The sequence below is a fragment of the Garra rufa genome, chromosome 20 (assembly GCF_049309525.1).
Source record: "Garra rufa chromosome 20, GarRuf1.0, whole genome shotgun sequence".
NCBI classification, from domain to species: Eukaryota; Metazoa; Chordata; class Actinopteri; order Cypriniformes; family Cyprinidae; genus Garra; species Garra rufa.
Genome location: NC_133380.1, coordinates 28,549,114 through 28,571,751, shown reverse-complemented (window position 1 = coordinate 28,571,751; position 22,638 = coordinate 28,549,114). Strand labels below are relative to the sequence as shown.

The window sequence follows — 22,638 nt, the reverse complement described above, 5'->3', positions numbered from 1 at the left end:
CGTAACGTTATACATGTTTTATCCGACACGTTCGTAACTGCAGCTGAGCTGGCAACCCGGAGGACGAAACTCTACTGACTTCGTGATTAGTCGATAGCTGGAGGGTGGAGCCTCAGACCAAAACACACAATGACAACAATAACATCAGTCGTGGGCTGCAACTCTATACAATATCCTGGCCGGACCACTGTTGTCGGTGATATAAGTATTTGAAATGAACATGATTTCTTAATGTCTAGTGACATGTCAGGACCATTTTATGATTAACTGAAATAAATTTCTTACATACAGTTCCTTTAATTACAGAAAAATTAGATTTTTTTTTTTTTTAATTGATTGACAGACAGAACTACTGTTAACCTTTCATAAATCTTGGTGTTGGTAACATTAGTTCATTTTACTGCTAAATATGCATTTCAGTTTAATTTCTAATTTTATAGACCTCCCAGAAAGAGATTGGGATGGCCCCCACCCCCTTGGCCCCCTTCAAATTTTTAGTTCGATAATCCAACCCTCAAATGAAGCTTGTTAAATAGCTCTGCTCTTTTTTAATAATATAATGTGTCATATTACTGACACTTTTTAATTCAAATTAATTTAAATCAAATTAATTAAAAGTGACATTTATAGTATTACAAAAGTATATTTAAAAAAAATGCTGTGCATTTGAACTTTATATTCATCTAATCCTAAATAAATATAAAAAAAATGTCCACAGAAAAAATATTAAAAAGCAAAAATAACATTGATTATAATCAGATTATAATTTATTGTGCAGCAAATCAGCATATTAAAATGATTTCTGGAAAATCAAGTGACACTGAAGTCTGGAGTAATGATGCTGAAAATTAAACTTTGATCATAAAAATACATTTCTACCAGAAAGGCTGAGAGGAAAGGTGAATGTTTTTACATGGTAAACATGGAATGTTTGGTACTTATATACAAGCAGTGATTGGCCAGAGCTAAAAGTCATGAATGAATGACTAGCGTTAGAGTCTTCCTGGTAGAGTCTTTACTGATACTTTCACTATTATATTTATATTTTACAATATATTAACACAGATAACAGCTGTTTTAAATTATAATAATATTTCACTGTATTATTGTTTTTTACTGTATTTTTGATCAAATAAATGCAAAAGCAGAAGATACTTATTTCAAAAACATTAAACAATCCTGCTAACCCCAAACTGTTTAACAGTAGTGTATGTACAGAACAGTACTGTAAAATAAAGTACTACCCAAATTTTTTCCACAAACTAAAAGTATGTACACATTTACATACCAGTATCATATACCAGTACCTGCGTGGCCTCATGGACACAAGTCAAGCTTTGTGTTTTACAATGAGGTTTGTTGACATTGGTTAGGTAATGTTTGGCTCATTTAATCACACACACACACACACACACACACACACACACACACACACACACACACGTTGGGTTTACATGTTTTATGGGGACATTCCATAGGCGTAATGGTTTTCATACTGTACAAACTGTATTTTCTATCGCCCTACACCTAAACCTAGCCCTCACAGGAGATTGTGCACACTTTTACTTCCTCAAAAAAACTCATTGTGCATGATTTATAAGCCTGTTTCCTCATGGGGACCTAAGAAATGTCCCCACAAGGTCAAAATCTACTGGTATTACTATCCTTGTGGGGACATTTGGTCCCCACAACGTGATGAATACCAGGTACACACACACACACACACATGTTGGGTTTACATGTTTTATGGGGACATTCCATAGGCGTAATGGTTTTTATACTGTACAAACCGTACTTTCTATCGCCATACACCTAAACCTAGCCCTCACAGGAGATTGTGCATACTTTTACTTCATCAAAAAAACTCATTGTGCATGATTTATAAGCCTATTTCCTCATGGGGACCTGAGAAATGTCCCCACAACGTGATGAATACCAGGTACACACACACACACACACACACACACACATACATATATGCTGATATGAAAGTATCTTTATTCCCAGTGATAAGATTAATTGACACATAAAGATATGTATCTGTCTCTTGGCTCTATGAGTCTTTTTTTCTGGCACGTTCTGTGGCATTGTTTGCCATTTAGCTGTAATGTGATGGTGTGTGTGTGTGCGTGCTGTGAATGGCTCTGTTGTAGTCTTTTGAAGTTGATCCCTCTGTGTCTTCCAGAATCCCTTTTGTACCATACACAGGGAGTGTGCTAAGGTCATATGGAAACACACATTTAAACACACACACACACACACACACACACACACACACACACACACACACACACACACACACACACACACACACACACACACACACACACACACACACACACACACACACACACACACACAAACAAACACACACACATAACTGCTAGGTATACATCCATACAGTAAACCTACAAACATTCCATTGAAAGAACAGTATTTATTACTTAAATTTTCTAATAAAATCGACAGAATTTGAAATTTGAGACCTTGTTTTATTGCAATTTATTGGATGGGAGGCGCACTATATACTGTTCATTCATCAACTCCAAACAGCATAGACCAAAATATCAATTGGGATTTACAAATCGATATTGGACAAAAAACCTAGAATATATTAAAAAAGCTGTCACTGCAGGGTGTGTTGTTGAACATGAAAAGTTACACAGTCTCATCTGTTCATCTTTTCTCTTCAAAATAAATGCATAAGCCTATATCGTCCTGTAGGTTTATAATAAAAAAAAAGGTGAACAAAAATAAATGCAATTAAACGTGTTATTATAATTAAAATGTGTCTGGTTAACACTTTATTATAATTAAAATCTCTGGTTAACACTTTAATTTAATTACTTAAACTTGCTAAATCAATTACAGTAAATTATGGGTAAGTTAATTAATATCATGTGTATATATATATATAAAGGTTTTATTTTATGTCAGTATTATGAGACATTATATTATTAAAAAGGAGCAGGGCTGTTTAACAAGCTTCATTTGAGGGCTGGATTATCGAACTAAAAATTTGAAGGAGGCCAAAAGAGTAGGGGCTGTCCTCCTGCACGTATTTGAGTAATTACACTGTAACAACCTTAAAAAAGTGTAATTGAACAAACTGATCCATTTGTTATCACTCTCTGCTAGAAATTTTAATAAACTACTCCTATTTGAATGGTTTTATTGTAACTATAAAACAGTGGATGCTGTTTTATATTTAGCCCTAATACACAATATAGTTGTTCACTGTAGAGGCAAAGAATGAACTTTAATTTACATGTCAGGGTTAAAGGGTTAGTTCACCCAAAAATTAGCCCATTATTTACTCACCCTCAAGCCTTCCTAGGCGTATATGACTTCCTTTTTTTTGTAGACGAATCCAGTTGGAGTTATATTAAAAAATGTCCTGGCTCTTTTAAGCTTTATCATAACAATATGCGGGTGTTTTACTTTAACAGTCCAATAAAGTGCAGCCATCCATAATAAAAAGTGCCTCACATGGCTCTGGGGTGTGAATAATGCATTTTTGTAAGATAAATATCTATATTTAAAACGTAATAATCACTTTAATCTAGCTTGCACTCACTGTTGTACACGGAAACTGTTCCAGGCGGATTACGTTTTAAATATGGATATTTTTCTTACAAAACTGCATCAATTTGCTATAGGAGGCTTAATTCACCCCCTGGAGCCATGTGAGGCACTTTTTATTACAAATGGATGTGCTTTATTGGACTTCTTTTGACTAGTTAAAAAGATACTTCCGTCTATTGCCATGATAAAACTTGAAATAGCCAGGGCATTTTTTAATATAACTGTGATTGGATTTGTCTAAAAGAAAGGTGAGTAAATAATGAGGGTGAGTAAATAATGGGCTAATTTTCATTTTTGGTTGAACTAACCCTTTAATGTTTGTAATGTAATTGTGACTTAGTAACTTACTAGCGACAATGCCTGCTACCTATTAAAAATAGTAAGCAGTAGACATTACTCTTCAATAATCAGTTCAAAGTAATCAGTTCAATGTAACACAAGTTACATTGTGTTTGTCATGATCTGGGCTGTGGGGCTTCCCTCAGCCACCTGAGGTCGCTGTTCCCTTTCCTTGCACTGCACTTCCCTGATTGTTCACTCCTGTCGTGTCATTAGCAGCTCATCATCTTACACCTGTTCACTATTACTCAGACTATAAGAAACTCTCATTTCCCACCCATCATCGTGTCTGCATTGTCTTTGTATGTGTGTCTCTGGCTCCTGGATCTCCTGATCGTGTTTTCGGTTCTGTTTACTTTCTTTTAGTCTGAGTAATAGTGAACAGGTGTGAGATGATGAGCTGCTAATGACACGACAAGAGTGTCAATGACACGACAGGAGTGACAAATGACAAATGACACGACAGGAGTGACAAATGACCGTCATTTGTCAGTGCCTCACATTAATGAGTGTGTAGATGACACGAAGCAGCGGATGTTAGCTACATTATAAACAGATGGATGCTATTTGAATGGGTTCCTATGGAAACCGGAACAGAAAAGCATTCAATCTGACGTTAGAATTCGTAATGGTGGCGCTCATCGTTTACTCAGGAAAAAGGTCTATACAACTATACCCCCAACTGTTGTCTAGGCAACACCCCGTGTGCTATGTAATGACACGCCCCACAGAACTGAGGGGCGGGGTGAGCAGAAGTTCATATCATTTAAAGGGCCAGGTACTGATATCGCTTGCTGAGAACAGAGGCATTTTTTACCAGGTAAATTAGTGTTTTTTTACACTACCATAGATAATTTTTAATCAAAGTATATTACAAACTTTTCATTTGGACCCTAAAGCATCATATTAACTTGTGGAAAATGGGCATCGGATGACCACTTTAACAGCAGATAGCACTGTGTGCTTTAGAAACAGCCGTACTCTGCTTGCTTCTAGTTCCTTACACACATCACTTCAACTAAAAATAATCATTCATAAAGTTTGAAAAAATTTAATAGAATTACAAGAGTGTTCACAGTAGGCTGTATTTACATTAATCTTTTGTCATAAAAGCCTAGGTGCAAGTACATTTATGTCACCAATAGCGCCTCTGTGGCCCTCTCTAACCGGACACAGCGGGAACCATCGCCCGAGTATTAGTTCCACACGGACCCATTTCACACACGTACCCCGGACATTTCCGTCTCAGCTGTTTCTCGTTTTTTCATTAGTGTTCGCCTATTTAAGGCACGGACTTTCTCTCTATCATTGAGAAGTCTTATTGTTCCTCATGGTCGTAATTCTGAGCTTTTCTTTCTGTGTTGGATTTCCCGTGTATGACTCTGGACTGTGTACCCCGTTATTGATTCCTGCTGCCTGCCATTGCGACCATTGCTTGAGTATTGAACTGTTTCCCGGATTACCTACGTTGTTCCTGTTTTCTGGTGTTTACTTCTGCCTGTCGACACATCTCAATAAAGCCTTGCAAATGGATCCGAATGTCTCTGACTCCGTGTTACAGAAGACTTCGCAATCATCAGGATCCAGCGGCTTTAGACCAAGTCGTGTCTGAGGTTACAAGGCAAGCCTCTCTGCTGACTGTTCATCACCAACAACTGGAACGGTTGACCACCATGACCGAGGAGTTGGTGCGGTCTATGCAGATGCTCACCTTGGCAGTACAACAAACCTCCACTCCGTCCAATCCTCCTGCTGTAGTCACTACCGCACCGCCTCCCGCTGCCCTCACCGTGGGAGCTCACGTACGTCTGGCACTTCCGGAGAAGTATGACGGCTCTCCAGGCAAGTGCAAGGGTTTCTTGATGCAGTGCGCCATTTATGTGAACTCACAGCCGCCGGGCTCCATGACGGAGGATGGCAAGGTTTCACTTGTTTGCACCCTTCTCACCGGCAAGGCCTTGAGCTGGGCAACGGCCCTGTGGGAGGGCCAACAAATGTCTTTTCCCTCCTATCAACACTTTCTGGCCAAATTCCGGGAGGTGTTTGATCATGCTGAGGATGGCAAGGAGGCTGAGGAGGAGCTGTTGAACCTTCGCCAGGGATCTTCCACCGCCGCGGATTACGCCCTCATGTTCCGTACCCTGGCAGCCCAGGCGGGCTGGGAGGGAAAGCCCCTTAAAGCCATGTACCGCCAGGGGCTTCGTATGGATCTGCAGGCCGAACTCACTTGTCGGGACGAGAGCAAGACTCTGGAGGAGTATATGGAGATGTCGATCAAAATGGACCATCTGCTCCGCTCTCGCAGGAGTCGTCAGCCACGATCTTCCCTCACCTCACCACAATCTCCTGCTCACGCCATGGAGGAACCCATGCAGGTGGGATTCACTCGCCTCACTGACGAAGAACGCGAGAGAAGGATGAGAAATCGACTCTGCCTCTACTGTGGCCAGTCTGGACACTTCCGAGCTCAATGTTCCACTCGCCCTCCTAGAGCCACCAGTACTCTTGATCGTCCACGGCCGCCATATCAAGACTAAAGCCTTTGTTGACTCTGGGGCGGCCGGTAACTTTATAGATCAGGATTTTGCTAACCACCATCGCATGTCTCTCGTTCCATGTAACCCTCCCGTGGCGGTGGCAGCCCTGGATGGAAGACCACTAGGAGCTGGAAAGATTCACCACATCACTGAGGCAATCACTTTGATCACCAGCTCCCTGCACACCGAGACCATCCAGTTTCACGTCACTCAATCACCTCACCATGCCATCATTCTCGGTCATCCCTGGCTCACCCTCCACGACCCACAGATTTCCTGGAAGGATCAGGACATCTCACAGTGGTCCCAGTCCTGTCTCCAAAAGTGCCTCAAATACCCTCAGAGGAACCATTCCGTGATCCCAGACCCCCAACCTGAGACCCAGCCACCGAAGGGCCTTCCCGAGGTTTATCGGGATTTCCACACAGCATTCATCAAAACCCGGGCCACTCAGCTTCCTCCTCATCGGGACACGGATTGTGCCATCGAGATCTTACCCGGAGCTACGCTCCCCAGAGGCCGAGTATACCCACTGTCTCAACCCGAGACCCAGAGCATGCAGCAATACATCGACGAGGAACTCGCCAAGGGGTTCATCCGCCCTTCCACCTCACCTACCTCGGCGGGCTTCTTCTTTGTGAAAAAGAAGGACGGGTCCTTGCGACCCTGCATCGATTACCGAGCCCTTAACGAAGTGACCACCAAGTACCGTTATCCCCTGCCATTGGTACCTTCCACCCTGGAACAGCTTCGCTCTGCTCGTATCTTCACCAAGCTCGACCTGAGATGCGCATACAACCTCATTCGCATCCGGGCAGGTGACGAGTGGAAGACGGCCTTCTCCACTACGACTGGTCACTATGAGTATCTGGTCATGCCCTTTGGTCTGTCCAACAGTCCCTCTGTCTTCCAGGCCCTTATCAATGACATTTTCCGGGATATGCTCAACAAGTTTGTCATTGTCTACATCGACGACATCCTGGTCTATTCCGAAAACTTGCCCGAGCACGTCCAACATGTACGAGCTGTACTCCAGAGACTCGTCCAGAACCAGCTGTACGCCAAACTCCCTAAGTGTGCCTTTCATCTCCCCACCGTCTCCTTCCTAGGATACATCATTTCTGCCGAGGGCGTCACGATGGACGACAACAAGGTTTCTGCCGTTCTGCACTGGCCCCGGCCTCAGACCGTCAAAGATCTCCAACGCTTCCTGGGATTTGCTAACTTCTATCGGAGATTCATCCGAGGATTCAGCCAAGTGGCAGCCCCCCTAACTTCCCTTTCTCATCCTGACTGACCACAAAAACTTGGAGTACTTGAGAACAGCCAGACGTCTCAATGCCCGCCAGGCCAGGTGGTCGTTGTTCTTCTCTAGATTTCTCTTCACCATCACCTATCGGCCCGGGTCCAAGAACGGAAAGGCGGACGCACTCTATCGCCAGCACGACCAATCCCAATCAGACACTTCTCCTGCCACCATCATTCCTACCTCCCTGATCGTCTCTCCCGTGCAATGGGACATCATGGCCGAGATCTCTGAGGCCCTTGAAACCGATCCTACCCCTCCCGAATGTCCTCCTGGGTTGACCTACGTCCCAGCTCTCCTACGGCAACGCGTGCTAACCCTGATTCATGAAAATCCCAGCGCTGGTCACCCCGGTGTTCAGGCGACCAGAGAGCTAGTCCTCAATACGTTTTGGTGGCCCTCCTTGACTCAACAGATCCTAACCTTCATCAGGGAGTGTGTCACGTGCAATCAGACCAAGTCCCTGCGCCAACGTCCCGCCGGTCTGCTCCAGCCTCTTCCCATCCCAGAGAGACCGTGGTCCCACTTGGCTGTGGACTTCATGACCGACTTGCCACCCTCTCACCACAACACAGTGATTCTCACCATTATTGACCGGTTCTCAAAGTCATGCTGTCTCATTCCACTTCCTAAACTTCCCACAGCATGGGAGACAGCTCAGGCCTTGCTCAACCAGGTCTTCAGATTCTACGGTTTGCCTGAGGACATAGTTTCGGATCGAGGACCACAATTCACGTCCCGTGTGTGGAGGGCTCTCTGGTCTCAACTGAATGTCAACGTCAGCCTCACGTCAGGGTACCATCCACAGTCCAACGGACAGGTAGAGAGGCTGAATCAAGAACTATCCCGCTTCCTACGGGCCTACTGTCATCTCCATCAGGAGGACTGGAGCGACTACCTCTTGTGGGCGGAATACGCCCAGAATTCTTTAAAGAAACCCTCTACTCAACTCACCCCATTCCAGTGCGTGCTAGGCTTCCAACCTCCACTATTCCCGTGGTCCGGGGAACCCACGAACCTCCCCGCGGTGGACACATGGCTACGGAGGAGCGAGGCAACCTGGGACCTGGCACACACCAATCTTCGGCAAGCCATCCAACGAGTGACCCGCCAGGCCAACCGCCTTCGGAGAGCCGCTCCTCAGTACCAGGTCGGACAGTGGGTCTGGCTCTCCACCAGGGACCTGAGACTCCGACTCCCATGTAGAAAGCTCAGCCCGAGGTATGTGGGTCCGTTCAAAATCATCAAACAAATCACTCCTGTGTCGTTTCGTCTTAAATTACCATCCCATTACCGCATCTCACCCACTTTTCATGTCTCCCTGCTTAAGCCCGCTGTGGATCCGGGAGGAGAGGGGGACCAGGACGAGGCCGCTCCAGCAGAGACTCCTCCCCTAATGTATGAAGATGAGAGCATCTACCAGGTCAACCAGATTCTGAACTCTCGACGCCGAGGCGGGGTTCTCCAGTATCTCGTGGACTGGGAGGGATACGGTCCCGAGGAACAGTCCTGGGTCAACTCTAAGGATATACTCGACCCTCAACTCACTGCTACGTTCCATCAGGAGCACCCGGAGAAACCCGCTCCTTGCCCCCGTGGTAGACCTCGGCGCCGAGGAGGAGCTCACGTCGGGAGCCGTTCGCAGGGGAGGGGCTCTGTCACCAATAGCGCCTCTGTGGCCCTCTCTAACCGGACACAGCGGGAACCATCGCCCGAGTATTAGTTCCACACGGACCCATTTCACACACGTACCCCGGACATTTCCGTCTCAGCTGTTTCTCGTTTTTTCATTAGTGTTCGCCTATTTAAGGCGCGGACTTTCTTTCTATCATTGCGAAGTCTTATCGTTCCTCATGGTCGTAATTCTGAGTGTTTATTTCTGTGTTGGATTTCCCGTGTATGACTCTGGACTGTGTACCCCGTTATTGATTCCTGCTGCCTGCCATTGCGACCATTGCTTGAGTATTGAACTGTTTCCCGGATTACCTACGTTGTTCCTGTTTTCTGGTGTTTACTCCTGCCTGTCGACACATCTCAATAAAGCCTTAGATAGATCCGAATGTCTCTGACTCCGTGTTACAATTTAACTACTTATATTACTCAGTTAAATGCACAAGTGCTTTTCTTTGTGAGCATTTGAATGTGCGGTTAAAAACTAAGCTCAAAATTGATTCCAGAGAGAACTGTGATGCATTCGGAATATTGCAAAATCGATCTACGAATCGATTTATTGTTACACCCCTACACTGTAGCTGGTAGCTAGCAGACATACAGTAGAGTTAGCTTTGCTTGGAGGGCAGGAGTAAATGCTATATATGAAATAACTCTGTGACTGAATGGAAAATTAGGGTTAAGTAAAAAAAAGACTTTATATTTTACATTGTATAACTGATGAGTGCAGTCAATTACATATAATTTATGCATTTATTTTTAGCAACAGGAACAGGACCCTACCAACCTGTACATCTCTAACCTGCCCGTGTCCATGGATGAGCAGGAACTGGAGGCCATGCTCAAATCCTTTGGCCAGGTTATTTCCACACGTATCTTACGGGATGCTAATGGAACCAGCAGAGGTGTAGGCTTTGCAAGGTACTTTATTAATCACTCAAGCTGCATTGAATACTCCAGTCCAGATAGGAGACCAGTTACATGTTACATTCTAAAAAAGACAAAAAACACAGCATATACTCATTGTGTGAAGTTGCAACAAGTAGGAATTTTGTTGTATAAAATTAGGTGTGGGGGAATTTGAATTTACACGTTTTGGATTTAGTAGTTTGACCTGAGCTCCATCTCTGATATATCTATGCCTGTAATACATTTTCCCACCATTTAGTTGTTTATTCATGTGTTTGTGTAACAGGATGGAATCCACAGAGAAATGTGAAGCCATCATTCAGCATTTTAATGGAAAATATATCAAAACCCCACCAGGAGTGCCAGGTAGATGATATATCATTTATTTATTTTATGTAAATTCTAATTCAAGAATTAAGTATTAATAATGGAACAATAAAATATATTGATTTTTAAAAATAATCTCTTACGTCTTATGTTTCACCTGTAGTACCTACAGAACCGCTGTTATGCAAGTTTGCTGACGGAGGTCAAAAGAAGCGACAGAACCAGGCCAAGTACCTACAGAATGGTCGACCCTGGACTAGAGATGGTGAAACGGTATGAAAGCTTTCATTCTGGACTTTGTACAGTGCATTTTATATATTGTTAATAATTTTTCTTTCCATGTTCAGGGAGGAATGACACTCACATACGACCCAACAGCCTTACAGAACGGGTGAGCAGAGAAACATTCTCAAAGTCTGCTTTAATGTGTCTAATGTGTAGAGGGTATAATAAAGAACTGTAAAAAAAGATCAGTATTTCTGCCAACAGGATATTAACGGCATAGTTCTCTCAAAGATTTTGTTATCATAAACTTTAATCAAGCTCATTTGATCTTCCATTTGCCATATTTGATGTGGTTTATTTGCATTGATCAGTATTCATGTGTGAATATAAGCCTTAATTAAATCTGTTCACCATATAACGTGATCCAGTCCCTTAAGAAGACTTGGATTCATGTGTATTAATGTTATGATCTCTCTATGAACATTTTAAAGCATCAGAGTTTTGGTTGGTTCAAAATTAAATAAATCTCATGGGTTTGGAATGACATGAGGGTGTATAAATGATGACATAATTTCCATCACACCCAAAATTCTCTTTTCATACATTGTTCATACAAAAAAATGCATTCTTTATTAATGCATATACCTAGTTCTGCCATGAAAACCTCTGAAAGCCTGCACCTTCCCCAGCTCCACTTGTATAGATCTGCTATGGGATATTTTATGCTATTTGTGCAGCAGCAGTATGTCTTAAATACTCACAGCACCGTATCGCCATTTGGCAGTAGGAAGTTCTGTACTTGCTTGCAGCAGCAGCAGCATTAATCTACAACTACAACAATTCAGTTCAACAGCAGCAATTCAGCAGCAGCAGCAGCAGCAGCAGCGTAGCAGATCTATTCCGACCAAGACCAAATATATTAACATTGTCATTTCATTACCATGCTAAACCTTTTTGAGAGTTGTCATGACAGAATTATTTTTAATGCTTTTGTGTATTATTTTCAGGTTTTATTCTCCTCCGTACAGCATTGCTCCAAACAGAATGATCGCTCAGACTTCTCTGTCTCCATACATGCCTTCACAAGTACCGTCCTACCAGGTCAGTATCATTAAGATAATGATATCAATTGTATACATGTCATAATTATACATTCTGTATACTCACTCTGTGATACAGCACTACTTACAGACAAGCTTTATAAAGAAAAACTGCAGGTTTTGGGCAATTACAATTCATTTGCAGAACTATATGAATCATTAAAAACAATGAGACATTCTAAAACGATTAATGTGGCTTAATGTACTAAGACAGTGATTTTAAAAAGCTCATATGAGTAATGCACAGCACTAAATTGCATGTTTTCTTTATGATGGTTTGTATGGGGAAAATGCTTCATGTGAAACTGAAATGTATGTTGCATTTATATTCTGGGAATATCTGCTTACCTGCACATAGAAGGGGTATGACAAGACACTTAGTTCACAAGATTAGACAAGGTTGGATTAATGAAAATCGTAATTTTTACACAGTATTTTTAAGAAATCCTCAGTGACAAAATACATGACAGGAAAAATAGTCTGAAGGAACATTCTGAAATGTTTAACTAATCATATTGTAATGAATGCCATTCAGTTCTACTGAGTCTGAATTATCCTATGCAGTAAAAGGCAACAATACTCAAGCACTGTAAAAGTTTTTTTCACAAACTAAATTGCCTGGCTTCTCTCGTGTTTGATTTCACTCGAGTCTCTTAACTGTACATGAATTGAATATCTGGAACTTCTGACCTCCTAACTGAACTCCTTTCCACAAATTGAACATATAAATAAAAACAGTATAAAAAATAAAATAAATAAACGTTTCCTGCTGCACTGTGCGCAACTCTGCAGTTCATGCTGGATGAGCAGAGCAGATACTTTAAGGACTGAAGTGATCATTATCCAACTGAATTAAATGTTTTTTTTATTCTATAAAAAAGCAAAACAACAGTGGAGGCAGTGGAGCTGTTTTCCTTGATGAGAAACATCATCACATTTTAATCTCGTCTTAATGCCTTTAGCAATATTAAGCATTTTCTTTATAGTGGTTTTCTATGGGAGAATGCTTTATGTGCGATTTAGTGCATTGTTCTCATATTCTGAGTGCATCTGATTGCATGTATGTAGTTTGCATGATTCTATACTGAATTTGGTCAATTTGGTCTTAATACATTAGCACTTAGTACTAAACTGGTAAAAAAGCCTTGTTTTGCCCTCCAGGTGGACATTCCTATAATAGTGTAATGTCACGTGAAAACTATGAATTGTCTGCTGGGACGCTGTGACTTCATATGCTTCAAATATATCAAGTTTCCTTGTCAAATTTCATCTTTTGTAGTTTAGTCTCCTCAGTGTGCTAATTCATTGTTTCACTTATTGGTTTCATAAGTCCATTTCTTTAAACACACTTTTTTTGTTTGTCTTTTCTAAATTCCCATTTCTGCATTTTATTAGCAGATTTATGAATCGAGATTATGTTTCATTTTTGTTGCGATACTGAGCTCAAGTTGAGCGTGTGCCAAAGCCGACAGCAGTCAGATGGAAACAGAAAGTGACTCACAGCATGTGTTCAGTGAGAATATTAGACCGCAGTGACTCAGCTGAGCTGGGGCTTGTGGGAACTCTGACACCTTATTGAGTGCTGATGGATGACTAGGCAAAAGCAAATAATGTTCGCTGAGGTCCTGTAGGTCTGGCATGTGTGCTCAAAGCGCTTTGAATGGCCCATTAGAGCCGGATTACGGAGTAATGATGCTACGGCTCAGTCTGCATAGCACGTACCAGGAGTAGCTCAACCAAAAATTAATTTTTTTTTCTAGTCTTGTGATATCTATAAAGCTTGGGGTCTATTCTGCTCACCAAGGCTGCATTTATTTGATCAAAAATCATGTAAAAATAAGTTTTTAAACATTATGACATTTTAAAATAGCTGTAGTTTATTTGAATATATTTTAAAATGTAATTCCTGTGATAGCAAAGCTGTTCAGTCAGTGTCATGTGATCCCTCAAGAAACATTTTGTATTGTTATAAATATTGAAAACAACCAACAGTCCGATCAGTTTTTTCAGCATTCCTTGATGAATAAAACATTCAGTAAACAGCATTTATTTGAAATAGAAATCTTTTGTAAAATTATATGTTTTACTGTCACTCAAGTAAAAATCCAAACCTGCTTTTTTGCATTATGATCCTCTTTTATCACATTACAGTAATACGATAATTCATAGACATATTCACGTTTAAACTCAATAAATATAAACAACGTATTATTCAATGCACTGGACTTCAAGATTTGTATATTAAGATGCTCAAGCAAGTTGCAACACATTTAAACACGGAATAGATATAGCTTCCTTGTACTCATGGAAATTACTAAAGTAGTCAAACCTTTTCATTAGAAGGGGGTCCCAATACTTTTGGCAATATAGTGTATATTAGTCAAAACCATGTGCATTGCAGCTGGTACATGTAATATAATTCCTGAGCAAAACCGATCAACTTCAGGCCAGTTCTAGGGAGTATTATTTTGGTGTGCAGCTAATTTTTGGTACCTTTGTGCTGTTTTCTTTTTCTACTGAAAGCACTGTGTGTAATGTGTAATATAATTTACAGATTTTACAAGGCGCTACATATCATTTTTTCGTTCTCTCTCTGTCTGTCCTTAAACCAACCGCAGTCTTTTCCTGATCCGCGGCTTTTTACCAAACACAGCATTTATCCGTTATTTTGATTTCAAATCCAAACATGCTTTTTTAGCATTGTGATCCTCTTTTATCACAGTACAGTAATACAATTGTTCATAGACATATTCACGTTTAAACTCAATAAATATAAACAACGTATTATTCAATGCACTCGACTTCTAGATTTGTATATTTAAGTTGCTCAAGCTTAAGTTGCAACACATTTAAACACAGCATAGATATAGCTTCCTTTTCTTATTGAAATTGGGCATTCACAAATATTTTAAATTAAAACTTACCACAGATAGAAACAGTCGGCTCCTATGCCTTTCTTTCGCATTAAATCTTTATTAAAAGCAATCCCTTAAAGAACTTTTCTTTTCTACCATCACAAGTGCATCTATTATGTTGCCTTTTTTATTTAAAAGTGCACTTTTCCTTGTTTTAAACCAAGCCGAAAAGCCACAGGTTGACTGTGAAACACAGTAGACTTTATTTATATGTATTTATGGTGTGATCACTACATTTTCGGTTCAATCCATGTTAATTTTTACCGCGAACAATGTACTGTCACTTAAATTCAGCGCATACAGCACGGTAAAATATAACTTGTTGCGGAAACGATCGCTCCACTGCTGCAGACGCACCGCTCCTAGAACGCACTGCTGTACCGCAACCGCGTGCAGTGTGAATGCTCTAATTCATTAACATGGGTGCGGGAAAAAAAAATGCAGCGCATGTGCACTGCATACGCACTGCATACAGTGCATTATAATATAGATTTTGACCCTCAAAACTATTTCTATATATTTTTTTTTAATGACTGACAAAATGTCAGTGCTTCACAAGGAAAAAATATTCATGTGTAGGCTAATGTTTTTTTTTTTCTGTCCTCAGGTGCACAGCCCATCCTGGATGCATCATCAGTCGTACCTCATGCAGCCCACTGTGAGTGCTCACATATCGCTTTGTAGGGTTTGCCATCAAACTGTAGCTTTACTGTACTTCACATTAAGATTTTTATCTTTCCTTTAATAACAAAAGAAGCACACAATGTTGATTTAGATACCCATGAGGTTTGGATATCTTAAATTCACCCTTGGTTTCTGGGTTTCTGAGCATCTCTCTCTCCATAGGGGGCCGTTCTGACTCAAGCTATGGATCATCCAATGTCCATTCAGCCCACGTCTATGATCGGACCCCTGACCCAGCAGCTCAGTCACCTGTCTCTCGGCAGCGCTGGCACGGTTGGTGGCCTATTACTGTGAATTTCACCTTTAATGGTTCCTCAGTAAGAGTTTGTCTTCTTAGTCGAATGTAATTACCATAGAGATGTAAAAGAATTTTTTTGTTTTATTTATTTTGCCCACAGTATATACCTAACGCAGCTATGCAAGGAACATATATCCCTCAGTACACCCCAGTGCCTCCCTCTAGTGTTACATTAGAGGTATGACAAGCGTTTGTCTTCACACGCTGCTTTGAACGTTGAACAGGTTCATTGTTAAGATTTGATTCATTCTTGTTCTTTGTCATGTAGGAAAGCAGTGGACAACAGCAGCAAGTTTCCATGGAGACGCCTTCAGAACACACTAATTATTCCTATCAACACAGCAAATGAAGCTACGGTAAGGCAACAGATAAAAGATGGGAAAGATTCCGTTTGCTCTCTGTATGTATGGTTTGGCCGTGCATTTACATTTTAATGCAATAAATTATTCAAAGAACAACTACACTATATTGCCAAAAGTATTGGGACACCCCCTTCTAATGAATAGGTTTGACTACTTTAGTAATTTCCATGAGTACAAATCTTAATGTTTAACCACATAATGATATTCTAGGGAATTGTGTGATCCTAATTTTATAGCAACAGTTTGGACACAACCCTTTTCTATTCCAGTGCCCCTGTATATAAAGCAAGGTTCAAATAGAAATGATTGATTCAGTCAATGTGGAAGAACTTGACTGGTCTGCATAAAGCCAAGTTGTAATCCCAGCTGAACACGTCTGGTGTGACTTTAAATGCAGACCTTGAGCCAAAAACCCATCGGTAAATACCAATGACTCAAACATAAGGGTACATTCATTTTAGACACTTCCAAAACTGGTGCAACAGAGATGGAAATACAATTTTTAAATTCATGAATTGTTTCCATCTTTTGTTGCCACAGTTTTGGAAGTGCCTTTTTCTGTTCTAAAGAAGAGGGTGTCCCAATACGTTTGTCCATATAGTGCATGTACAAGTCATTGGTGTTTGGTGATGAGTTTTTGGCTCAAGGTTGCATTTAAAGTCACACCAGAGGTGTTCAATTCCCTAGAATATCATTACATGCTTAAACATTTAGATTTGTACTGTTTTTGAGTCAAAACCATGTGCATTGCAGCTGGTGCATATAATACAATTCCTAAGCTTATTGTTGGTACCTTTGTGTTCTTTTTTTCTACTGAAAGCACTGTGTAATGTGTAATATAATTTACAGATTTTACAAGGCGCTACATATAATTTTTCTTTCTGTCTGTCTGTCCTTGACCCACCACAGGTCCTCTGGAGGTGCTACACAGTGCTGTGGACAATAGGAATCTCTCTGAGAGATTTGCAGATTACCACAGACAAAGAGTACCAGAGAGGATACGGATCACAAAAGGAGCATGTATCTTTTGTAGAACAGAGACAAAAAGGACATCACTCATCTTTTGTTCAACTCCTCTCTCTTCAGGAGTCACTCAGCCAACGGTGGGAGACTGTGCAAAAGAGCTATCAATCTTTGATCTATTTTGATAACAAAACAAAAAAAAAAAAGCGTAAAAAAACAATGATGATTTAGAAAAGGGTAAGGAAAACACAATGTGTTCTTTTATGCACGTAATGTCAAATTCTTATTTTTAAGAACTAATTCTTTAATATGGGAGGATCAAAAAAGAGGAAGTTAAAAATGTGTCTTTTATTGTTTGTAAAATATGCAACTTTGTTTTTTTTTTAGATTTGTTCTTTTTTTTCTCGAGTCAGCAGCAGTAAGATATTTTTGTACAGATTAAAGTGCAAACAGTGCATTTGGTTTGTACTATTTTTGAATTTGTTGTTTGATATTTAGATGTCTTGGTGAAGAAACCATTTAAAGCCACTTCTTCATGCTGCACATTTTTAGGAATCTTCATTAAAAAAGTGATGAAATCACTCTAATTCAATCATCACTTCTCTGAAAGCAACAGACAATCATTAACTTATTATTTATTGCAAAGTTTGGTACCTACCAAGGCAATATAGCTAAGTTCATATGAAATATTAGATGCAAAAATAGAGATTATCCAGTTATGTGCATTTTCGTTGTAATTAGTAATGGATCTGAATTTTTGTAAAGAGATATTTTATGAGGGGCATTTTAAATCTAAAGATTACCTGTGAAATGGTTTGTGCCTAATGTTACAGTGTTCAGGATCAATTCATTTTTATTTAACAGTTAAAAATGTAAAAAAAAATATCCTGTATCCTCTGTATAGCTAAAATGAGAGATAGGGCTGTTTTAGTATTTACTTTTTGGTGTATATACAGTACTGACACCAAACATTTCAGGTTTCTGAAAGCTTTTGTGTTTAAATGTGCTTTGTAATATACACAGTGTTGAATTCCATTGGCGTACAGTACAGAGGTCTAGAGGAAGTGACTTTAAGTGGTTTGTAAGTATCAAAAATAGTTCATGAAAGTGATGATAACACACTTGATGAAGATTCTCAAAGCCACGCTGCTATAAATCAGCATATTTTTCTTCATGCTGTAATTAAGCAGGTATGTGTCAGTCTGATTGGACGAAGTCTCTCACTAATCGCTGTGATTTCGGTGATTTTTGTTGTGTTATGAATCCATCAAACACAGAATATAATCATGAAAAGGTAAGGAAGAATAACAGGGCAGTTGGTTAATTAACTACACTCTTAAAAATAAAGATGTTTCACGATGCCATAGAAGAACATTTTTTGTCTAAATGGTTCCATGAAGAACTTTTAACATCTGAAGAACCTTTCTGTTTCACAAAAGGTTTTTTGTGGTGAAAGAAGGTTCTTCAGATTCTAAAAAGGTAAGAAAGAGATGGTTCTTTGTGGAACCAAAAATGGTTCTTCTATGGCATCACTGTGAAGAACCTTTTAAAGCACCTTTATTTTTAAGATTGTAGCCTACATTTTATGCAGTTTTTCACTCCCTCAAAAAAATTGGCTAAAAATGTACTCACCTCAGGTCATTCAAGATGTAGATTTGGAAAACATTTGCATGCAGTGCATGGGTGCCATCAGAATGAAAGTCCAAACAGTTGATAAAAACACAACAGTAATCCACAATTAATCCACACTTCTCCAGTACATCAACTAAAGTCTTTCAAAGCCAAAAGCTGTGTGTTCGTAAGAAACACATTTATCAGTAAGGCATTATTAACTTCAAACCATTGCTGCTGACTAAAACCAGTTTTCTGGTCTGAATTAGGAGAGAAATCTGCACAGATCAAGCACTGTTTTACAAGCCAAAACAGCAAATATGTGACCCTGGACCACAAAACCAGTCTTAAGTCGCTGGGGTTTGTTTGTAGCAATAGCCAAAAATACATTGCATGGGTCAAAATTTTTGATTTTTCTTTTATGCCAAAAATCATTGAGAAATTAAGTAAAGTTCATGTTCCATGAAGATTTTTTGTAAAATTCCTACTGTAAATATATCAAAATGTAATTTTTGATTTGTAATATGCATTGTTAAGAACCTAATTTGGACAACTTTAAAGGTGATTTTCTCAGTCTTTTTGATTTTTTGCATCCTCAGATTTCTGATTTCAAATAGATGTATCTCAGTCAAATATTGTCCGATCCTAACAAACCATACATCAATAGAAAGCTTATTTATTGAGCTTTCATATGATGTATAAATCTCAGTTTTGTCAAATTTAACCTTATGACTGGTTTTGTGGTCCAGGGTATGTTGGTGGATTTTGATGTGAGAGGACAACAGGGGATGTACTTTATCACTGAAAGAAGCGTTATTATGGTTAGAAACTGGTATTTCGGTCGGAATCAATGGCTTAAAGTTAAAATGTCTTGATGGATTTGTTTTTTCCGAATATGAAGCTTCTCACGTCACAAGATGTTAATTGATGGATTGGAGTCGAATGGATTACTTGTGTATTATTGTGATGTTTTTAGCTGTTTAGACTCTCATTCTGACGGCACCCATTTACTACAGAGGATCCAATGGTGAGCAAGTGATGAAATGCTACATTTCTGTTCCCATGAAGAAACTCCTATGCATCTTAGCTGGACTCAGAGTGAGTACATGTATTTTGTGTTTAGGATGTTTGGGTATTTTAAAACAAGACCAGTGTTTTAATCCAGCGATGTGGCCTCATCAGGTTATGTGTTATCATGGCTTCGTATTTGTAGAAATATCTTCAAAATGGTGCTGGGGTTATACATGAGACATGTATAGCAGGAAAAACTAATGGAACAGACAATTAGGAAGAAGGACAGAAGCAGTTCTTCAGCATGTATAGTCGCTTTCATCCTTCATGCTGCTGTTTTTCTGTTTTTTTAATGATTTGTTTTCACTGATGTGTGTTATCCTCCAAGTGAGATTAGCTGTAGTATTTGGGCAAAGCTTTACTTTTCTGAAACCTTTTTTTAGATGATGAATTCATTTGGTTGTGTGTGTTGGTTGCTGTTCATTTTTAAATCCCTGATTCATAGGATTTTTTTTTTGTGTGTGTGTGTTTGTGTGCAAAGGAAAGACATTTTCTTGAGTTGCTTTCATGTTCTTACGTCTTTCTCTGTGCTGTTTGTTGTTTTACTTGAAATTTACTGTCCTGGTCAATCATGATGCACTTCTAAAAAGAGTTTGAATATCCAAAATGCAATTTTTTGATATCATTGATGATCTAAAAACTGTGTTTATTCACTCATGAGTTGTTTTTGTACACTAAAACATACCAATAGATGTTTATTAATGTCTTTAGAAAGACTTGGCCGTCTATAGGATAGAAACACAAGGGCTTCTATAACACTGAAGACACATGGTGCAGTCGTTCCTTCATTTGAGGACTTCCTCTTGGTGCGTTTTACATTTTATGAATGTAAAACCATGACTTTGATCAGAAAACTATTAATTGGTTTTCATTAAGAGACTTTTTACATTCTTCTGGATCTCCATCCATAACAATACCTGGTTGCTACTAGCTAGAATACCATGTAGGATAGTTGTGTTATTGAAACTGATCAATACCTCTTTTACAGTTTACCGTCACTCAGGCTAAAATTCAAACTATCGGCAGTCATTGAGGTCTTTATGTGATGTTCTTGTCTTTAGACATCCAAAGAATCAATTCATTCCTGCTACCAAAGATATCAAAATCCATGCAAGTGATTAAGGAGCTGGTTCTGACAGAGTTTGGCATTATGATTTTATTTTCATTACTTTGACTTCTCATCCTTTGCCCACTTTTTAATGTGATTTTTTTTCTTCTGACAGTGCTATGTCAAATCTTCTGTACTCGATATTTCTCAAAATACCATGGAGTTCACCTCATGAAGGAAAATGGGATTTATTTTGGTTGTCAAACTTACAAATCATGTCATTCATTATTAACACAAAACATTAAACATGGTTTTGAAACTATGAAATGATGTGTTGATTATTTAATTCATGTGATTATTAGTAATTCATATTCATTACATCTATCTAAATTATAAATGATCTGGATGATACTGGATGTGAAAGTCAGTAAGCCTTTTCTCATTAATCAGTTCAAATTTGCCTGAATTCATCTGTTTTCAAAGACTAGCTGCTATTTTTTTTTTTATTTGTTTTTTTTGAACAGCTCATTTCATAGTTTCAAAATTAGTATTGCTGCTAACATGAGGTGTTCAAGCTGTTCACCAGATAAAGCCATAAACAACAGAGCCATTAAAAGTTATCGTAGCAAAGTTGTAATTCTGCCCTGCAGAGTTCAGAGTTTGTACAATGTGCCTCAAGAAATGAACTTAGTTGTATCTAGGTCTCTAGAAATGAGTAGTTGTACAGAAGTCAATGCTATGTATGTTTGATGCTGATGTTGTGATTATTGAACAAATGGCTTGATGGCTTGTCTCTTGAACAGCTTTTTTAAACAGTCTTTATTTATACAATAACACATTTTGTACAGGTAGGTGAAGAAAAAGTTTGGTGGTTTGTTTGCATGTTAACCGGAGCTTCTAGCCGGTAATTTGTCTTCCTGTGCCACAGTTTCTGATTTTTTTTTTTTTTTTTTTAAGGAAAAACTACATTTAAAATGTCCTTCTGTTTTTGTTTATGCCTTTTTTAAATTGATCTCTCAAATTCTCTTTTTTAATAAAATCTTGTTTGTATTTTGTTATGGTGTTTTTGCCTTTTTTTTTTTTTTTTTCTCACCAAAGAACATTAAAACATCAACTGCAGGTTTTTTTCTACCATGATTTACCCTAATGATTTTGTTGGTAAAAACCTATTTAGATTGATGAATTGTGATGTTAAAGTTTTCTTCTTTTTCTTTTTTTCCCCCCCCTCCATTTTTTCGGTGCACTGTTCTACACATTTATATTTGTACTGTTTAATATATTTTAGAATAAGAAGGTCATCAAAGTTAACAAATGAAAGTATGTGAATTATTTGGTGTCCAAAATATGTTAAATCAAAATGTCCTACACAGCAAAATCCCCAGTGTTAATTTAACACTCTGAGTGTGGACACATATAGACACTGAAGCAGTGTTGAAGTTAACAAGATAATTAGGTGATTAATGAAGTGATGATTGATCATTATTGAAGACACCTGATGTTAATAAGCAGAATCACCAAAGGAGAAAACCAAAATTTTTAAGCAACCATTATAGTGGTCAGTGTTTGCATTAGTTGGACTCTTGACCCTTTTTTTTTTTTTTGCTTATTGTAATAGCCTTGACAATCCACAGAAGATCCAGTGCCTCCTATACATTTTGGAAAGATTTTTTTACAACCTGTTAAAAAA

General features: G+C 39.1%; 1 protein-coding gene across 1 annotated transcript in view; it reads left to right on the top strand.

Annotated features, from left to right (window-relative positions):
* Positions 1–22,006, top strand: part of rbms2a (RNA binding motif, single stranded interacting protein 2a) — a 61,976-nt gene extending 39,970 nt beyond the window's left edge. The window contains exons 5-14 of the mRNA XM_073825773.1: positions 10,202–10,359; positions 10,634–10,713; positions 10,838–10,947; positions 11,022–11,065; positions 11,907–12,000; positions 15,522–15,572; positions 15,761–15,871; positions 15,997–16,074; positions 16,165–16,252; positions 17,168–22,006. Coding sequence (XP_073681874.1) covers positions 10,202–10,359; positions 10,634–10,713; positions 10,838–10,947; positions 11,022–11,065; positions 11,907–12,000; positions 15,522–15,572; positions 15,761–15,871; positions 15,997–16,074; positions 16,165–16,245 — 807 coding nt within the window. The 3' untranslated portion in view covers positions 16,246–16,252; positions 17,168–22,006. The remainder of the gene's footprint in view (positions 1–10,201; positions 10,360–10,633; positions 10,714–10,837; positions 10,948–11,021; positions 11,066–11,906; positions 12,001–15,521; positions 15,573–15,760; positions 15,872–15,996; positions 16,075–16,164; positions 16,253–17,167) is intronic.
* The last annotated feature ends 632 nt before the right edge of the window (positions 22,007–22,638 follow it).